This window comes from Myotis yumanensis, unplaced genomic scaffold, assembly GCF_028538775.1.
Source record: "Myotis yumanensis isolate MYYU_CA2020_CCGP unplaced genomic scaffold, mMyoYum1.0.hap1 SCAF_4, whole genome shotgun sequence".
In the NCBI taxonomy this organism is placed as follows: Eukaryota; Metazoa; Chordata; class Mammalia; order Chiroptera; family Vespertilionidae; genus Myotis; species Myotis yumanensis.
The window spans coordinates 38,317,415-38,336,174 of NW_027223755.1; the positions used below are offsets into that span (position 1 = coordinate 38,317,415).

Here is an 18,760-nt window from a genome sequence, read left to right on the forward strand (position 1 = left end):
ATGGCTGGATTCTCTGGAGGAGATAAAAGCAAAAGGTCCTGTAGAAAGTCTAAGGTCAAGCAGAGGAGGGCCTAAAAACGGCATTTGAAAAAAATAAGCCAGTTTAGCATCAAAGAGTAAAAAACAAAGAAAAGAACAAAAGGCCACATTGCAAGCGCCTGTATCTTCACAGCTGTTGAGAAGGTGGGAAAGGAAGTCTTATAATTGAGGCAATCTTTGTTTAGGTTATACGTTATATGTTAAGTCATCTAGTGGGCAGGGCTTCATTTTGATCCTAGTTGATAGAAGACAGATGTCTGGCATCTGGATCTATGACCAAGTATGGTCGCTGTGTTATAGCAGCTGGCAGTCATGCCTGGCTCAGTCTCTGTGGAGGAACAATGACCACTAACAGTTGTGCATCCAGATTTGGGGGGACTGGGGAGTAGTATGAAGTATTTCACCTAAATTACATGGAAGGAAGGGATTTGACTTCGTCTTTTAATTTTTGGTACCAATGATCATAAAGCAGCTGTAAATTTGTTATATTCCACACTTACGAAATTTTAGCATGGAATATTACCTCTGTAACTAATAATCTGTAGAGCTATCATGATTTATATTACTAAACTGGCCATGTATTCTGTTCATACCTAAACTACAGCTATCAGCCAAACAGGGCTGAAGGCTCTTAAAATGATCAACTTCCTCCCCTTCAGAAGTCTCCATTGATTTAATGAATAGACCAAGTCCGTAGAGAAGAACAGCATTGGATTGTTTATAGCCAAAGCTCTGAGAATTCCCTCTACCCACCCTATCCTGTTCCAGCTTCTCCACTATCATTTGTGACTGTTTCCAAGTTTAATTCTCTTGTTTAACACTCTTCTGGACTCCCCATTCACTTCACAGTAAAACTCAGCCTTGCTTCCAGGATCCAAACCCTGTTGAGGAGTTTTTATGGAGGTTTCACTACATGGGCATGATTGATTAAATTTTTGGCCACTGGTTACTGAACTCAACCTCTAGGTCCTCCTCTCCCTGGAGGTTTGGTGATGGGGGTAGGGTATGAGACTGAAAAGTCCAACCCTCAACCTTCTAATCATGCCTTGGTCTTTTTTGGCAACCTGCCCTATCCTGAAGCTACCTTCAGGGGTTCCCAGCACACTAGTCATCTCATTAGCATACAAAAGACACTCTTATTTAAAATTATATATATATTTTTTATTGATTTCAGAGAGGAAGGAAGAGGGAGAGATAGAAACATCAATGATGAGAGAGTATCATTGATTGGCTGCCTCCTGCACTCCCCCTACTGGGGATTGAGCCTGCAACCCGAGCATGTGCCCTTGACTGGAATCAAACTTGGGACCCTCCAGTGTGCAGTCCAATGCTCTATCCACTGAGCCAAACCAGCTAGGGCCAAAAGATACTCTTAAACAGTCAAGGGTTTTAGGAGCTGTGGGCTAGAAACCTGGGACAAAGAGCAAATATGTATTTCCCCTCAAACCACACAACTTTAATGTTGAAAAGTGACCTTCAATATGTATATGTCTTTGTATCATATACTACGGGCCCAGTGCACGAATTCATGCACCTTGAAAGGAACTGTGGGTGACCAAGCTGCAGCGGGCACAGCGGCGGGTCTCGGCCCATCCTCTGCACCCTGCCTGGCCCCTTCTGCCGCAGCCCCCGGTCCCCTGTCTGCCGGCAACCACGCTCCCACCGCAGCTGCTCCCATGCACTGACGTTCTGACAGCGCTGGCCCTGCTTGCACCTGCTGACAGCATGGAGCAATTGGGGCTGGCACTAGCAGCAGGTGTGAGCGGGCCTGGTGCCGTCAGCTGGTGCAAATGGTGGCTGCTGCCCCAATCGCCCCTCAGGAGCTGGGGGAGGCAGAGAAGCCCTTAGGGGCGATTGGGGCCAGCAGCCACCGGCAGCGGGCACAGGTGGGGCCAGAGCTGGCAACACATGCGAGTGCAGGGTGGGACCGCAGCGCATGGGAGCAAAGAATTTTCAGTAACCACCAGAGGCTCGCCCCGATGACAGCAACCAGTGCCCCACCTTGGTCTGGGACTCCCCCTCACCTGCTCCACCATCCAGTCACAGCCAATGCCCACCATGTTCCGCACTCTGCCATCTGCTACCCACACCCACCATGTTCCGCGCATGCCCCCTGATGGTCAGCGCACATCATAGCGACCGGTTGTTCGGTTGTTCCACCGTTCAGTCTATTTGCATATTAGGGTTTTATATATATATATAGATGGTGTGTGCTTTTAAAAATTGTTACGAATAGCAAATATGGAAAACTGCATACCACTATACAGGTCAGAAGAGAAATCCTTGCTCAGCACGCTGGCAACCTTCCATTTGTCAGGTGTCTCCTCCCAATTATAATCCCCTTTCTCCTCCCAAGAACAATTACTATCCTGGTATTTATGATAATCACTTCTTTTTCAACTGTATTACCTAAACCTGCAACCCTATGATTGTTTTACGTTTCCCTTTGCCTCTTACATATCTTTTTATCTAAAGAATCCCCTTTCTCCTCTTCCTTTGTTGAAATAGCAAATTAACTGTCCTGTCACTTTCTATAACCTGAATTTTATTGATTGCATTCTGTGGAGTAATTTAACGTATTTTTCTGTCCTTTTTATTTTCTTTAAATTTATGGCTGCCTGGCCGGTGTGACTCAGTGGTTGAGTGTGAACCTAGGAACGAGGAGGTCACAGTTCAATTCCTGGTTAGGGCATATGGGTTTTGGGATCGATCCCCAGTAGGAGGCATGCAGGAGGCAGCTGATCAATGATTCTCTTTCATCATTTATGTTTCCCTCTCTCCTTCCCTTCCTCTCTCTGAAATTAATAAAAACATATTTTTAAAAAATTGATGGCTGCATCACCTTGTGGTCAAAAATCAATGTATTTCTTTTTCTTTTTTCTATATATTTTTTATTTCAGAGAGGAAGGGAGTGGGAGAATCATTGATCAGCTGCCTCCTGCATGCCCCACACTGGGGATCAAGCCAGCAACTGGGTCATGTGCCCTGACCAGGAACCTGTGACCTATTGGTGCATGGGATGACACTCAACAAACTGAGCCATACTAGCAGGGCTATAGTAGTGTATTCTTAGCATCAGTAACACCTGTTACGGGGTCTTGATTCTACCTTGTCCTACTGGATGGGGGCAATGGCAGCAGCTCTCTTAGCCCAGTTCTGCATTATTATCCAGAGATAGCAAATATCCTGAGATAATAGTGCACTCCTACAGCCCTTTAAACAAATTTCTAAGCACCAATTCCCTATTTTAAATCCCTATATTTAAAATAGCCAGATGCATTTCCTGCACCTGAATCCAAACTCATACATTAGTAAAGATATAAAAGCCTCCCAAATTAATCTGCACAATCAATCCCAATCAAAATTTTAAAATAATTGAACAAAACCTAAAATGTATATGGAATAAAGGTCTGCAAATATGTCAACCTAAAAAATTGGGGGGGAAATGTACTCACCCTACCATATATTAAAAATATTGAGTTTATGTATTAATTTAATAATAGATGATGCTGGGTAATGGGCTTATGTAGGTTCATTATGTTATTTTTACTTTTGTGCGCTTGAAGTTTTCCATAATCATGTAAAAAGAATATTCAGTCTGGTGTTCAAAAAGTTAGGATTGGAGTTATACATTTGGGGCTCATCAAAATAAAGACAACATTTAAAGCCATGGGATTGGATAAAACTGTTTAGGGAAAGTATAGATAGGAAAAAAAATGGGACTAAAATGTGAGCAACTCTAATATTTATAAGACAGTGAAAAAAGATAAAGTAGACTAAGAAGATGCCATGAGGCAAGAGGAAACCAGGAAGTGAGATGTTCTGGAAGCCTAGAAAAGAAAATGTTTCAAAAATGTGGAAGTGGTCAAGTGTGTCAAATGCTACCTAAAGGCTAAAATGAGAACTGAATTTATCTTTTGGATTTGTCAAGATGGAGGTTTAGACAGTTTGGAGAAATTTTGCTATAAAAGGGAACAAAAGAAAAAATTAAGTAGAAGCTGGAGAAAAGAGGTTAAGAAGTATTTTGTTCCCTTTTCAGGTACCTGATACTAAGGCATATTAGTGTACTAGTAGAATGATTTAGTTGAAAGGGGGAAAACAGAGATACTGGTTAATAATGCAGATTTCCTAATCAAAGAAAACAGGATCATTTCAAGAGAAACATCCAAAGTGCTTTATTCAAAGTAATGTCCATTGCTAGCTACACATTTCCCCCATCTTTCAGGTAATTTGTGGATATCATCCCAATAGAACAGGAGTCCTCAAACTACGCCTGTGGGCCACATGCAAATACAAATATTGTATTTGTTCCCGTTTTGTTTTTTTACTTCAAAATAAGATATGTGCAGTGAGCATAGGAATTTGTTCATAGTTTTTTTTTAAACTATAGTCTGGCCCTCCAACGGTCTGAGGGACAGTGAACTGGCCCCCTGTTTAAAAAGTTTGAGGACCCCTGCAATAGAACTTTTGTTTTGAGGCAAACCATACAGAGACACAATTTTCCACTTTTTCATATGTTTTGAAGTGCTGCTCAGAAAGTGCATGGGCCATCAATCGGAACAAGTGGTAATCTGAAGGAGCAAGGTCTAGTGCACTGATGGCGAACCTACGACACGCGTGTCAGAGGTGACACGCGAACTCATTTTTTTGGTTGATTTTTGTTAAATGGCATTTAAATATATAAAATAAATATCAAAAATATAAGTCTGTTTTACTATGGTTGCAAATATCAAAAAATGTCTATATGTGACACGGCACCAGGGTTAAGTTAGGGTTTTTCAAAATGCTGACACGCCGAGCTCAAAAGGTTCGCCATCACTGGTCCAGTGAATATGGTGGGTGGGTTAAGTGTTGGTCTTCAAACTTTTTCCGTTGACCTGGACGTTCTTTGTCTTTCACATCGAAATCATCACTTTTAATGCGTTTAAACCAGCGTTCACAAGTATGTTGAGATGGAGCATGTTCACCATAAGCTTCCCGAGGTGTACGATAACTTTCAGCAGCACTTTTCTTCAAAATAAAGTAATGAATTAAAAGTTCCCGCAAATGCTCTCTTTTTGGCACGAAATTCAACATTTTTAAGTGTAAAAATATCTATGATGTTAACACCTTCAGAAAATTTGACATATGAAGTTTTGATGCTTGTTGTCAATACAACAAAATAGCATACATATAAAAATCGCATATATATCAACATATGTGTAACTCCATCTATTGAAAAAAATTCGCATTATTAATGGGTACACTTGTAGGAAGAAACAGTAACAGAAGAATCAAGGTGCTGAATGAAATAAAGTACAAGCAGAGGAAATATTTTTCCCATGTTTAACAAAACATGGAGTGAAGGCAATATTTATAGGTTCAGATACATACAGATGGATAGATTTGGTTGCGGGGGGGCGGGGAAGATGAGGTTGTTTGTGCCTATTTTCAAACCTTTAACTCACTAAGCCTTAGTTCCCTCACCAGTAATATGGTGAGTACCTACTTCATAAGATTTCTGAGGCTCGAACTACCATACCGAAGAGCCAACTCTGAACATTAAATTGTTATTAATATTCCTAGTTCAAGTCTCCATGAATTCTACAAAATAATCAATCTCTCATTTTGCATTTAACAAAATACCACAACTAAAAACAACTATAATGAAAGTAACTTAATGGGATTGAGGGTGTCAGGGTAAGCTTTCCTGAGACATTTAAACTGAAAGCTAAATGAGGTGTAGACATTAACTTGTCAAAGGTGGAGTGTTAGAAGAGTTTAAGGAGGTTTAGAAACAAGCAAACAGAAGTCCATTGTGGCTATCAATCACGAGCCACTATATGAAGCAACTGAAGGCAACTAAATCACATTTCTCCTCAGTGATTTCCAATACCTCTTGTGGGTCAAAATAGGACTCTTAAGAAATGAACATAATATAAACATTTTGGCTCTTGCTGAAAGACTCAAGTCCAACTGAGACGTGAAAACAATTTATGGACTTTGATTAAACCATAAACTATAAACCGAGCAGGGAAAAAGGTTTCTTGTTTCTTGCCTACTCTATTGACACAGGCTATGTTGAGTGCTGAGTAAACGATTCTTAGGCTTATTCAAGCTCAGCAGTAAAGTGTGGGGCCAGTTACCCCTATTTGCCATAAACACTAGGAGAGCACAGGAAATGGTAACATCTAAATTACTCCTTTTGCCATCCCTGAGGTAAGATAGCAACTTAGTAACTAATTTTTAGAGTTACAAAAAACCCTTTATATAAAAAATGTTTTATATATTTAATATTATATTTAACATTTATAATATATACTTGACATTTAATATTAGCAGAAGCATAATTCTGCTAAAAAATTAGCACTCACAAAATAAGCAAAAGCAGCTGAAGGAACCAGAAATCAAAGTATTTTCTTACTATTAGGGAACCTTTCTTGATTTTCAACATGGAGCAAGTCTTAAAAATTACAAAAAAACGCCTGGCTGGTGTGGCTCTGGACCCATAAACCAAGAAGTCATGGGTTCCATTCCTGGTGGGGGCACATGCGCGGGTTTCGGGCTTGATCCCCAGTAGGGGGCATGCGGGAGGCAGCCCATCGATGTTTCTCACCAATGTTTCTATTTCTCTATCGGCTCTCTCTCTCTCTCTCTCTCTCTCTCATCTAAAAAAAATCAATTAAAACATTTTTTAAAAGTTACAGTAGACAAAAGTGGAAACCAAAGGAAAATAAAAACCTGGAGAGTTCCAGGAGAAGAGCTGGCGAAAGGCTGCCGCGTTCCTTCATTTCGATTCTTTCTCACTTCCTGAGATTCAACTGTGTGAAATATGAGTCGGCATGTAACACCAAGGCTCGATTGGAGTTCAATACTAGTAGAAGATGAAGAATCAGACCAGCCAGTTGGAGCCGTGGTTGACCAGCAGCCCAGGGATGAACAACCTCAACAAGAGGAGCCACCCACTGAGAGTCAGGATATTACACCTGATGAAGAGAAAGCAGATGCAGGAGCACCTGACGTTCAAGGAACTGACCTTGAAGCTGATCTTCAAGAACTGGCGAAACCAATGGCTGGGGCTGAGGGTGGAGATGATCCTGAAGTCATCGGGCATGCTTGTGCAAATCCAGAGCCCATTGAAATGCCAGAAACAGGGGAAGGAAAACCAGCCATTTAAAGGAAGATGATCTGAAGACACAGATTATTCTTATGTTGGATACCTCACGGTTAAAGTTCTCTCAATAAAGTTTTACAGCATTAAAAAAAAAAAAAAATAGCTTTCCGCCCGACTGTTGCCGCCATCATGGACACGAGCCGTGCGCAGCCTATCAAGCTAGCCCGGGTCACCAAGGTGCTGGGCAGGACCGGTTCCCAGGGACAGTGCACGCAGGTCCGCGTGGAGTTCATGGACGACACGAGCCGCTCCATCATCCGCAACGTGAAAGGCCCTGTGCGCGAGGGCGACGTGCTCACTCTGCTGGAGTCGAGCGAGAGGCTCGGAGGCTGCGCTGAACTGGTGCCTGGGTCCTGGCTGTCTGGGTGAACCACATGGCCCACGGGGAAGATGCTCCACTGTTAATAAAGCTTTTTATGTAAATTCAAAAAAAAATAAAATAAAATAAAATAACCTGGAATATTTCCTGAAAACAGGTGTATAAAAGGTGAATCAGAATCTTGTGTTTATGTAAATATCCAGAAAACATCACATGACTAGGAAGCTTAGAAGGTAGTATAACATGAAGGGGGAAAAACTGCTCCTGGACAAAGGTAAAGTTTCAAAAAGGGGAGTATTTCTGTGTATTTTGTAACATTTCTATAGTACTGAACAATGTTGGCAGTCATTTTGACCTTTTTTGTTAGGACAGTGACCCACATAGCTTCACAGTACAAACACCCTTTTCTGTACTACACTTGACTCATATTCAATAACAGAAGCAACACTGTTTTTTTGAGAAAACATCAACTGTTACAATTATCTTTAAAATGTATTCACAGTTTAAATAGATTTAAATAAACTTTTCCAAAACGAAAAGCACCTACACGTTTTCTTGTTGCATCAATGGCATTTCCTCTAGCGAAGGTTTTGAATATGCCAAGGCTTTTCATAGCTAAGACCACAAAAAGGCTGGTCAGAGAGCATGTTTATTTAAATTTCCATTTCCAATACCGGTCGTTTTATTTTAAGGTTGTCTGAAAACTTGTCCTGGAGTTTAAATTTCAACTCACAGCAGTTTAGCCTCTCCAAACACACGGGGCATAAGTTCTTGATAGACTTACTAGTTAAGACAGGTAAAGTGTGTTCAACTGGGGCTCGCTAGCTGTCAGTCCCTGCCGACAGATACCGAGTAAACTTTCCGTCTGTTGGAGAGAAGGGAAACCACTCACGCACCCGGTCCAAGGCGACGAGCCACCTGCTATGGGGCGGGCGCGCACATTTCCCGGTCCCATCCCAGCCCAACCGAGTGACTTCCTGAACACGCTCCTCAGATTTTTCGAGCCCTGGTCCTGCAGCAGACCAGACCACCTGGCCTCAGAAAGCAAAGTCAGCTTCATTGTTTTTGACAACACGTTTTGGTGAAGTCTCATTCGCGCCGACGGGTAATTTCTAAAACTTCCGGGGTCACCCAGCGAGCCGAGAGCGGCTAAAGAGGTGGGCACACGCTGGGCGTCCCAGGCGTTTCCGCAAACCTGAGCTCAGGACTCCAGGGAGACAGGGCCGACTTACTCAGCTCCCACTGAACAAGAAACTGTTCTCTCTGACCCCCTGGATGGCTTCCCCCAGGCCTCCTCGCGCTGCCTCCAGCCCAGCCTTTGGCGTGGTCGCCGCCCGGCCGGCGCCGGACGCGAAGGAAAGAACGTCCAAGCGCGTCGGTTACACACCCCGCGTCCCGGAGCCGCGCGTGCGCAGCACAGCCCAGAGCTCGGGCCAAGTCCGTTTCCTGACTTTTCAAGGAAGTGGCCCTGCGTCACTTCCGGCCTCCCTCTAGCTGCCATCTTGCGTCCCCGCGTGTGTGCGCTTATTCTCAGCTGGTCTGCCCTAGACCCCCTGAGCGTCAGCCCTAGTCCCCCGCGCGGCCCCGTTTCCTCTCCAACAAGGTACAAAAAGGCTGTGGACGCCGGCGTGGGAGGAGGACGGGATCGGGGGCGGGCAGTGCCCGGAAGGAGCGAGACAGGGAGGGACAGGGCTGAGGAGAGGAAGGCGATGCGACGGACAGGCGCACCCACTCAGGCTGACTCTCGGGGTCGAGGTCGAGCCAGGGGCGGCTGCCCTGGGGGCGAGGCGACGCCGTCTCTTCCTCCACCTCGCGGCGGAACCAGAGGACAGGAGCCTCAGGTACCGCGAGGCTTGCGGAGAGTGGCCGGTCGGGCAGGCCCTGGCTAGGCCGAGGCCGGGCCGGGGCCGGGGTGGGGGGTGCTGGCCGGGCGTGGTTTAGACCCCGTTTCCCGGGCCTGTAAAAGGGGGGAGGGGGCCGTGGAGGGGGAGGAAGGTGGGTGCTCTTTCGGCCCTCTGGACACTGAAATTGGGGGCCTGCGGGGCGGATTTGGGACCCAGGCCTCGGCCCGTGTGGGACATTTGTTCTGCCCCGGGGGGGGGGGGGGGGGGTGCGCGTAGGGAAGTAAGGAGCGTGGAATGCCAGGGCCAGCTACACCTTTCCTCGCTGAGGGTTTCCTGTTTTTCTAGATGAAAGAGACTATCATGAACCAAGAGAAACTCGCCAAACTGCAGGCTCAAGTGCGCATTGGTGGGAAAGTAAGTCTTAAGTGTGTGTGTGTGTGTTTAAGGTTTAGGGTTTTTTTCTTTTGCATTTCTAATGTCGATGGCGTGTGACTTTGCCTACAGAGGGCATTTCACGGAACTCGCAAACTGGGGGAGGGAGCGGCGGGGTAAAGGCGATGTACAATGTAGTGTCTCCGGGAACCATGCCGGTTGTGTGCTCAGAGGGGAAAAAAGCGAGTGAGTCGAGATGAAAAGCTGCTTAGGCTGCAAACATTGTTTGTGTGTAAACATACTCTCCGGTGTTACAGTGTTTTAAGTGGAGGGAAAAGTGTTTCCTAACGTGCTCGGTGAGGAAATGCGCCGTTTCAGGTGCGGATCATTGTGGCCGTCCTTCCTCCGACTTGCTTGGGCTTCGGTTGCGTGTAGACGTACCAGCGAGTTGGTTTCTTTTGTGGATGAAGGCCTTTTCGGGAACGCTTCCTTGGCTCGGGCACTCCGGGGCGGTAGGAGTTGTATATTTCTAGGGCGTTTGAAGATCTCTCTTGTAAGTGCATTTTGGAGTTTAAGAGCAGTGGACTATGGATTCGAAAATATTGCGTAAAGTGGATGTCTTTCTGTTTTTGCTTTGCGATTTCGCTAAAACTGAGGGAAGGGGAGTGTTTGGTGGGTTTTTTAATGATCCGTTTTTGGTTCATTGGTTTTCCCTGGTGGATGCTGAGTCCAAGGGGATTCCTTTTTGAACTCTGTGTTTAGATGGTTCTCTCAGTAATTTACATAAATCAGAAGTCCACTCTAGACCGAGGTCTGCCTGGTTGTATTTTGCATTGTTAGCACATTCCTAGTATTTAACAAGGTGTGGTATAGCCTGTTGGAACAGAGCATGTCTTCACTTGGTAAAACTTGTATTCACTTGTATGGTTAAAACTTCTATACTACAGATTTATTATCTATTAGTATTTTGTTTTATTTATTTCCAACTTTGCCCGTTTACCTTCAAGTAGAGTCTACTGTGAAATAGCCATATTTGCACTTAGACTTAAATAGTAAGATGTACATTGTTAGTTACTGGACTTTGCCAGCAGTGTATGTATCTTCATCCTCCCCACCCCCCAAGCTAGTAGTATTCAAGATCCCACGCCTACCTGTTAACAACAGTAGGTATTTCTTGTTCTTTTTAGCAATCGTTGTAAGTTAGGTGTGGTGGAAAAACTCATTATAATCTTTGTGGGTCAGTGTTTGGATGCTCTTATGGTGTTTTTAACCTTAGTTAATGTGCCTTTTTTCTTTTTTGGTTACTTTGATCATTAGTCCCTTCAACTTGTGAGAGAAACCATTCTAGGTAAAGGAAAGTCAGGGTTATCTAGGATTCTTAAGGCTGATGTAGGATTAAACTTTACTTGTTAACTAGTTAATAGAGGGAGTATTTCTGTCATTGTAAAACAGAAACATTTTCTTCGCCTTTTAAGAAACCTGCTTATTATGGGATGTGAAATCAGGTGAGTGAGTTTTGCCTTAGAGAAAATTGCAAGTGTTAGATACTTTTAGGTGTTACAAGAGCTCTTTATTTCAGTATCTGATCAGAACATTGATAATAACTTAATTATTTCAGTGAAAAGTAAACCCTATTTTTGTAAAGTGTATGAAAACTATAGAAGGTGTGCTGATTTTGTTTTTAGAATCTTATAGTAGTTTCTTAGAATGTCTTTTAGAGAGCGTTCTTTGGAAACCAGGTTTCTACATGACCACTTCAAGGTAATAGTTACTTTAAAGGTTTTTAGAGGGGGTTGGTCACCAGTATTCTATGTAATTATTGATATTTTCTTCAGTTACACTATGATTTATTTAAGCCTTTACTATGCTGGATCCTGAGAATACAAAATTTAGGTAAAGTATCTATGGGGCTTTAAGGCTAGTAGGGGAGATGGACATTTTTTTAAGATATTTTTTTCACATACATGGTGCAAGAGAAGCATTTTCAAGATACAGAAATGAGAGTGGTTTGTCTGGGTGAGGATATTAATTGTAGAGTTTTGGGAAAACACAGAAGAGATACTGGGTTGTACAGGATTTTAAAGGATCAGAATTGGTATGGAGGCTGGGGACAATGAGGTAGGTGGGTGGTGGTGGTCTTTCCATGAAGAGCCTTGTGTACAATGTAAGTATCTTAGCCTCTATGGGAGTCAATGAGTGTTGTTAAAGAGTTTGAAAGCAGAATATGGATGGTCACATTTGCCTGGTTTTGGAAGTTTATAGGATATTTTAGAGAAAGGGGAGATTGGAGACTTGGCATGTACAAGAGACCACATGTTTTCCTGAAGCCTATATTCATTCACTCATCAAGTTATTGACTACCTTCAGTGAGCCAGGTACTGTTATAGATACTGAGTTTTATAGCAGTAAATAGAATAGAAGCCTTCAAGGAGTTTATATTCTGGTAATGGGAGACAGGCAATAAAATATACTTATCTTTATTAGTAATAAGTGTTATAAAGAGAAATAAACCTGGATAGATGGGAAATGGTGAGTGTGGGTCGTTGGGAAAGGCCACTCTGAATATGGTGACATAAGAGCAAGGATCTTGAGGGAGGGAGGGAGCCATGCAGATGCCAGGGAAGAAGAACAGTGTGTCCAAAAACTCCTGTTTGGCCTATTTTAGTAACAATGAGGAGGGTTATTTGGCTGAAGATGAATTGGTGTGTGTGACGGAGATGTGTGTGGTCAAGAATGGCATAGTAGGGGCAGGACAGATCAAGGTTAAGATAAGAATTTCAGATTTTACTCTTACGTACAATGGAAGTCTGTACAGACCTTTGTGTCATACCCTGTCTTGCCTATGAATATTAATGGATGTTAATTTTTCTTTAATGTAAAAACAAAAGGTTAGTAATTTAGGTTGACACATGCCACCTCTCTGATCACTTTAGAGCAGTTAATGTAAAAAGTAGAACTTGGAAAAGATCATTTATATCTGACAAGACTAGAATTTTAGAAATTATTAAGGATTTGTAGCAAGTCCTTTCCCTCTTTTGACTTCCCTCATTGCTTTCACCTGCCTACTCACTGCATAAAAATTTCTGGTTATGATAGTTTTCTTATACATATCCAAAGGTCAGAAAGGAATTTGAACCTTTCCATTTGAAAATGTCTGTTACAGTATAAATGTGTGCTGTGTTCTTTCCTTTCTCTCCACTTTAGGGAACTGCTCGTAGAAAGAAGAAGGTGGTTCACAGAACAGCTACAGCAGATGATAAAAAACTTCAGTTCTCCTTAAAGAAGTTAGGGGTAAACAATATCTCTGGTATTGAAGAGGTAAGCGTCAAGTTTTATTTCTTTAGAAAAACAAGATTTGTCTGAAAAAAGCTTTTAATGTTCATACATTTGGTGGGCACTGCTAATTAAAAATATTTTTTTTCCTTTATAGGTAAATATGTTTACAAACCAAGGAACAGTGATCCACTTTAACAACCCTAAAGTTCAGGCATCTCTGGCAGCGAACACTTTCACCATTACAGGCCATGCTGAGACCAAGCAGCTGACAGAAATGCTACCCAGCATCTTAAACCAGCTTGGTGCAGACAGTCTGACTAGTTTAAGGAGACTGGCTGAAGCTCTGCCCAAACAATGTGAGTTTTGCACAGGTTATTGATTTAGCCAATAGATTTTCTAAAATGTCAGGTGCAAAGTGGATGTGAATATCTTTAAATTTGGAAATGCTACCTTTTCTCTTAAAATAGCCATTTTTACACAGATTTTAAGCAGGTATTCATAGTGTATGCAATGATTTAGTATGCTGTGATTTATTATACTTGTTTGTTTCCTACTAGCTTTCTTGCATTGGATAAGAGACTTTAAAATGTTATCCTTTATTAGCTGGAAAGTATGAAAATGTTAATTTGGTGCTTTTTTGATAACTGGCACTTTAAAATTAATTAAATATATATTGTAAATTATCAGAATTCTTCAGTTGTGTCTATACAACTGATATTACCAATATCTTTAAGAACTGGCTTGCCACTATTCTGATGTTTTTAATTATAGTATGATAAGGATTTTGTTCAGGGGCAGAAAATCATGAAGTTGAATAATTGTACCTCAGGGGTATGGATACTTTATGCTGAAGCTCTCTGACTAAAATTTTGAAGAATGTGAATGGAGAAGCAAGTCAGGCTTATTATATGGTCTTTTAATTAGTCATCCATGTTTTTCTAGGCATTCACTCACTCTGCTTCACTTTATATGTTGTTTTGTCACCTGGAAAGGCATAAGAGGTTTTCTTTTGTGTGTGTGTGTGTTTTTTTAAATTGATTTGAGAGAGAAATGAAGAGGGAGAGAAACATCAGTGATGAGTAAGAATCATCCAATTGGCTGCCACCTGCATGCCCCCTACTGGGGATCGAGCCCACAACTCGGGCATGTGCCCTTTAGCAGAATTGAACCCAGGACCCTTCAGTCTGCAGGCCAACGCTCTAAGTACTGAGCAGACCGAGGGCAAGGCATAAGAGTTTGTAGAAAGTCGTCTTAGGCTTTCAAAGCTGAAATAGGCATTTGAAGCAGTCCACTGAACATCATGGGGCCAGTACTGTGAGGGCCCTACTCTCAAGTGTAGTTCACTTTCTGTGTAATAAAAGGAAGCTGGATGTTTACCACTCAATCTTAAATTTTTTTGGTCATTTTATTTTCATTTCAGTAAAGGTTTGTGAGCATCTCCCTTACGCCATGCACAACACAACAAAGTATTTGAGAAAACAGCCTCTTAATTTGCCTCCCCAAGTAAAGCTTACCATAATTTGGTACGTGGATTTACTTGTACCCTGGGGGCTCCCCATTATTCTCATTCTCAATGTTTGTGGTGGGCCAGAGGATTGAAAACCTAGGTATAGAATTTGGTTTGTTGGCTGTTGCTAGTGTTCTAGCTCATTTGTAGACTATTACGTTATTGCTAGTACTATAGATGAGATCCCAAATGTCACATCATGAATATAAACCTTTCCTCTGTACTTCTTTTGGTTAATACTTATTGAAGACAAACACATGTGTGAGTAATGTTTACATTTCCCTTTCACAGCTGTGGATGGAAAAGCGCCACTTGCTACTGGAGAGGATGATGATGATGAAGTTCCAGGTAGGAACCTTCACTTGTGGTTAAACTGGGGAATCTCAGCAAGGGAGGATAAAGAATCTTTATTCTATAGGGAAGACTACCTGAGGGAGGTGGTACAGAGTAAAGTGGGGAAGGGAGACATGAACCTCACTCAGAATGAGAAAAGTGGTGTGCTGATATTTCACTGGGAGTCGTGTTTGTAGGTTTGTTTTTTTTCTATTTGGGATCCCAAGAAGTTGGAGGTATATAACCATAAGTATTGAATAAAAAGTTTACATATTGTTACCTAAATGTAATGACTACTTACAGACCACAAATGACTCTTGTTTCCTACTGTGAGATCCATAAATTTAAAAGAAGGCATGGAGAAGTTATTCAGATATCTTGGGGTATAACCATTTTAAAATTGGCAGAAAAGCTCCTTTGGCAATCTTGAGGCATTTTTCTATTTCAGCTGTTACTGGATATATTTTTGTGTGGTAAAACGAATATTTATTGGGGAGTAGAATCACTAGACCATAAATAATTCCACTTTGCACGGACAGGTGTCCTCAGGAATCCAGGAAAACTTTAGAATTGTGTGTTACAGTACTCTTTAGTTCTCCCAAACTGACTAATGTGTTGTATTGCTTAAGTTTAATTCTTGGAGTGCGATGAGAATAGGGAGAGTATATACATATTCTTTAAGCACAGCCATGGGCAAATTAATGACTTTCCCTTGTTTTAATTATATGCCAAAACATACTTCAAAATGTGCCAAATGAGTAGTGGTCTTATTGAAAATAAAAACTTTTAAATTTATATACTGATTTAACTAATATGTATTTTGAGAACACTTCCTTATTTCCTCTTAAGATCTGTATTTGTAGATTTGGCTTTTTCTGAGTTTCTGCCTTTTTTTATTTTTTTTTTAGATCTTGTGGAGAATTTTGATGAGGCTTCCAAGAATGAAGCAAACTGAATTGAGTCAACTTCTGAAGAAGATAAACTTGAAGAAGTTTCTGGGAGCTGCTATTTTGTATTATGACTGCTTTTTCAAATTTTGTTTATGGATCTGATAAAATCTAGATCTCTAATATTTTTTAGCCCAATGCCCCTGGACATTGCAGCTCTTTTCAGTTTTTGCTTATACATAAATCATTCTTTGCAGCTAATTAAGCTGAAGAAGCTTGGGAATAAAGTTTGAACAGGTTAATAAAGATCTTTGCCTAGTATAGTTTTATTTTTTATTTCATTGACACTGATTTGTACACAGAAAGCAAAGTTGTTTGTAGAAAGCTAATCATGGCATGTAATATGACATAATCTTTGATGAAATTTTATTAAAGATTTAACATGGTAGAATCATGTAACAAAGGTGGTATAAAGTTTCATGTTTGAAAACTTCCCTGCAGTAGCCCTCAGGGCTTCCATGGTTTATATGATGGGTATAATTGTAAGATGGGAATAGAATACTCCGTGGTAGAGCAAGTTTTTTTTCTCTTAGTGTTATGTATATACTGAGTGCCTTATATGTACTTTTCTTTAAAAATTTTTATTGATTTCAGAGAGAGAGAAACATCAATGATGAGACTCATTGATCGGCTGCCTCCAGCACGCTCCCTGCTGGGGACCAAGCCAGCAACCTGGGTATGTGCCCTTGACTGGAATTGAACCCAGGACCCTTCAGTCCACAGGCAGATGCTCTATCCACTGAGCTAAAACAGCTAGGGCCTTATATGTACTTTCACACTTAATTTTCTCTCATTTAATCCTCATTCTATGAAGTTGCTCCATTTGGTAGATGTAACCAAAAGTTACTTTAAAAAAGTGAAAGTAGTTAATCCCTTCTGTGTAGGCTATAAGATAACTGGAAAAAAGGTAGTAGGAATGTCACCCTTTTTCCTTAAGTGAGAACAAAATGAGTAGGGCTACTTTTTTCTTTTTTAAATTAACATATCGTAAAATTGACCTGTGTATGCAGTTGTAACGTGTAATTGCCACCATACCTAGAGTACTGAACAATTTCACACTAGAAAGGCCCCTCGATAATAGAGCTACTTTTAAAAAATTGTATTAGTAATTATAATGTTGAAGCAATTTAACAGTTTTACAAATGGTAATTAAAACAATTACGTACATTCTGCATTGATGCCAACTGAAAATTATCTTAGTTTCTACTTCAACAATAAGAATTCATTTTAAATCTTCATAGCTTACAAGTACCTTTTGAAGGTACCGTATAGCTGTATCTAAAATTATTAACTATCAAAAATGAAATGTGTAGACAGTATTTGCATATCTTAACATTGTATTGTTTTCTTTAAAGTATGCATATCACTTAAAGTACACTGCTACAGTAACAAGAATTCCAAAGTCTCAGTGATTTACAAAATTACGTGTTTCCAGAGTATTATAGGTTAGGTTGGACTCTGCTATATTGCTATATGTTCACTTCAGGTCCCAGACAAATGGGGCAACCTCTGGGGCACTCAGCTTTCTGGCAGAGTGAAAAGGTTGTAGGTCATGTGCTGGTTCTTTTTTTAAATATATTTTTATTGATTTCAGAGAGGAAGGGACAGAGAGAGAAGCATCAATAAAGAGATTGATTCATCGGCTGCCTCCTGTACAACCCACCCTTAACTGGACTCAAATCCGGGACCCTTCAGTCCACAGGCTGACGCTCTGTGCACTGAGCCAAACCAGCAAGGGCTATGTGCTGGTTCTTAAAACTGCTGCAAATGTCACAGATATATAACTGACCAAAGCCTGTGCAGTGGGTAAAGGAGGACAGGATTGGGATGGTCTGGAGTGGGGCCTGAAGATTTGCATTTCTGATAAGCTTCCAGGCGATGCTGATGCTGTAGGTCCACTGGCCATGCTTTGAGTAGCACAACTGAGATTGTCTTAACTCATCCCCAGAGATTGGGGTGACTGATAGTCTGACAAGCATGTGAAGAGTGCCACTATCTGAATATGCAGTTGTTTACCCCGAATCTATAGGCAAGGGACAAAATTAAAAAGTGCACTAGGTTTCCAGGCTAGGCCTATTCCAGGGCAACTTGCTTCCTGTGGCAGATGCAGGCTAAGGTTAATCCTGTTTTGCCTGTATTCAGACTTTGTTCCAGTAACCTCTAACGATGTTATTGCTTTGGTCTATTTAAATCTGGTATATGTTAGTCGTGGCTATGGATTAATAAAGGGTTTTCTTGTAACGTTTTCAATATTGAGATAGGGTTATGTTACAGTTACAAATGACTAAAAATTTTAGTTGTTACAAAGGTTTGTCACACTTAATGTTAATGGTTTGTCTGGCTGGGCTCCACTCTCCCCCACGCCCCCCACCCCCCAGGAGGAGCCTCTAACTTGAATGTTGGCAGTATCAGGACAAGGAAAAGAAATAGCTGGCTCTTCAAACTTAGGTTGGGAAGAGATGCACATCACTAATAACCACATTTCATCAGCCAGAGCAAGTCATGTACATAGTCAAGTCAGAAGGCCAAAAGGATTGGGGAAGTATAATCCCTCCCCAGAGCAGGACAGCAGTTGTTTCTTAACAGCACAATCTACCACATTCTTTCTTCAAAAATTGATTTGAGAAACATCTATTTATTCCACTTATGTATGCATTCCTTGGTTGATTCTTATATGTGTCCTGACGGGATTGAACCTGCAACCTTGGTGTATCAGGCTGGCGCTCTAACCAACTGAGCTACCCAGTCAAGCCAATCTACCATATTCTTAACAATTTTTCTTTGCCCACAATTGCTGTAACTGTTATATGTTAAACACTGTATCACTTGTGTTATATCTCATTGCTCAGCATAACAATCCCTGGAAAAGAGCCACCTTGTACAGACAAGGAAACCATCTTCAAGAGGTGAAATTGCTCCTGTGAGGTCACACAGCTCCTTAAGTGGTAGAATGAGATTTAAACCTGGGTC

At 41.4% G+C, this 18,760-nt stretch overlaps 1 protein-coding gene and 1 pseudogene across 3 annotated transcripts; both read left to right on the plus strand.

Annotated features, from left to right (window-relative positions):
- Positions 1 to 7,301: 7,301 nt before the first annotated feature.
- Positions 7,302 to 7,615, plus strand: LOC139008665 (small ribosomal subunit protein eS28-like; annotated as a pseudogene).
- A 1,378-nt stretch (positions 7,616 to 8,993) lies between these two features.
- Positions 8,994 to 16,038, plus strand: BTF3 (basic transcription factor 3). Of its 3 annotated transcripts, none has more exons than XM_070412172.1 (6): positions 8,994 to 9,114; positions 9,701 to 9,769; positions 12,932 to 13,045; positions 13,158 to 13,359; positions 14,802 to 14,858; positions 15,752 to 16,038. In XM_070412172.1, the coding sequence occupies exons 2-6, from the start codon at positions 9,701 to 9,703 to the stop codon at positions 15,796 to 15,798; spliced, it is 489 nt and encodes a 162-aa protein (XP_070268273.1). In that variant the 5' UTR covers positions 8,994 to 9,114; the 3' UTR covers positions 15,799 to 16,038. The 3 variants fall into 3 exon arrangements, with proteins under 3 accessions (XP_070268273.1, XP_070268274.1, XP_070268272.1); XM_070412171.1 differs by lacking the exon at positions 8,994 to 9,114 and adding an exon at positions 9,124 to 9,352; XM_070412173.1 differs by lacking the exon at positions 9,701 to 9,769.
- The last annotated feature ends 2,722 nt before the right edge of the window (positions 16,039 to 18,760 follow it).

What these genes read in the sequence shown, in the direction of transcription:
- BTF3 (XM_070412171.1), top strand. Translation starts at nt 9,221, where the DNA reads ATGCGACGGACAGGCGCACCCACTCAGGCTGACTCTCGGGGTCGAGGT. An exon ending in ATATCTCTGGTATTGAAGAG is followed by an intron (nt 13,046 to 13,157) that starts GTAAGCGTCAAG and finishes TTTCCTTTATAG; the next exon opens with GTAAATATGTTTACAAACCA. An exon ending in TGATGATGATGAAGTTCCAG is followed by an intron (nt 14,859 to 15,751) that starts GTAGGAACCTTC and finishes TTTTTTTTTTAG; the next exon opens with ATCTTGTGGAGAATTTTGAT.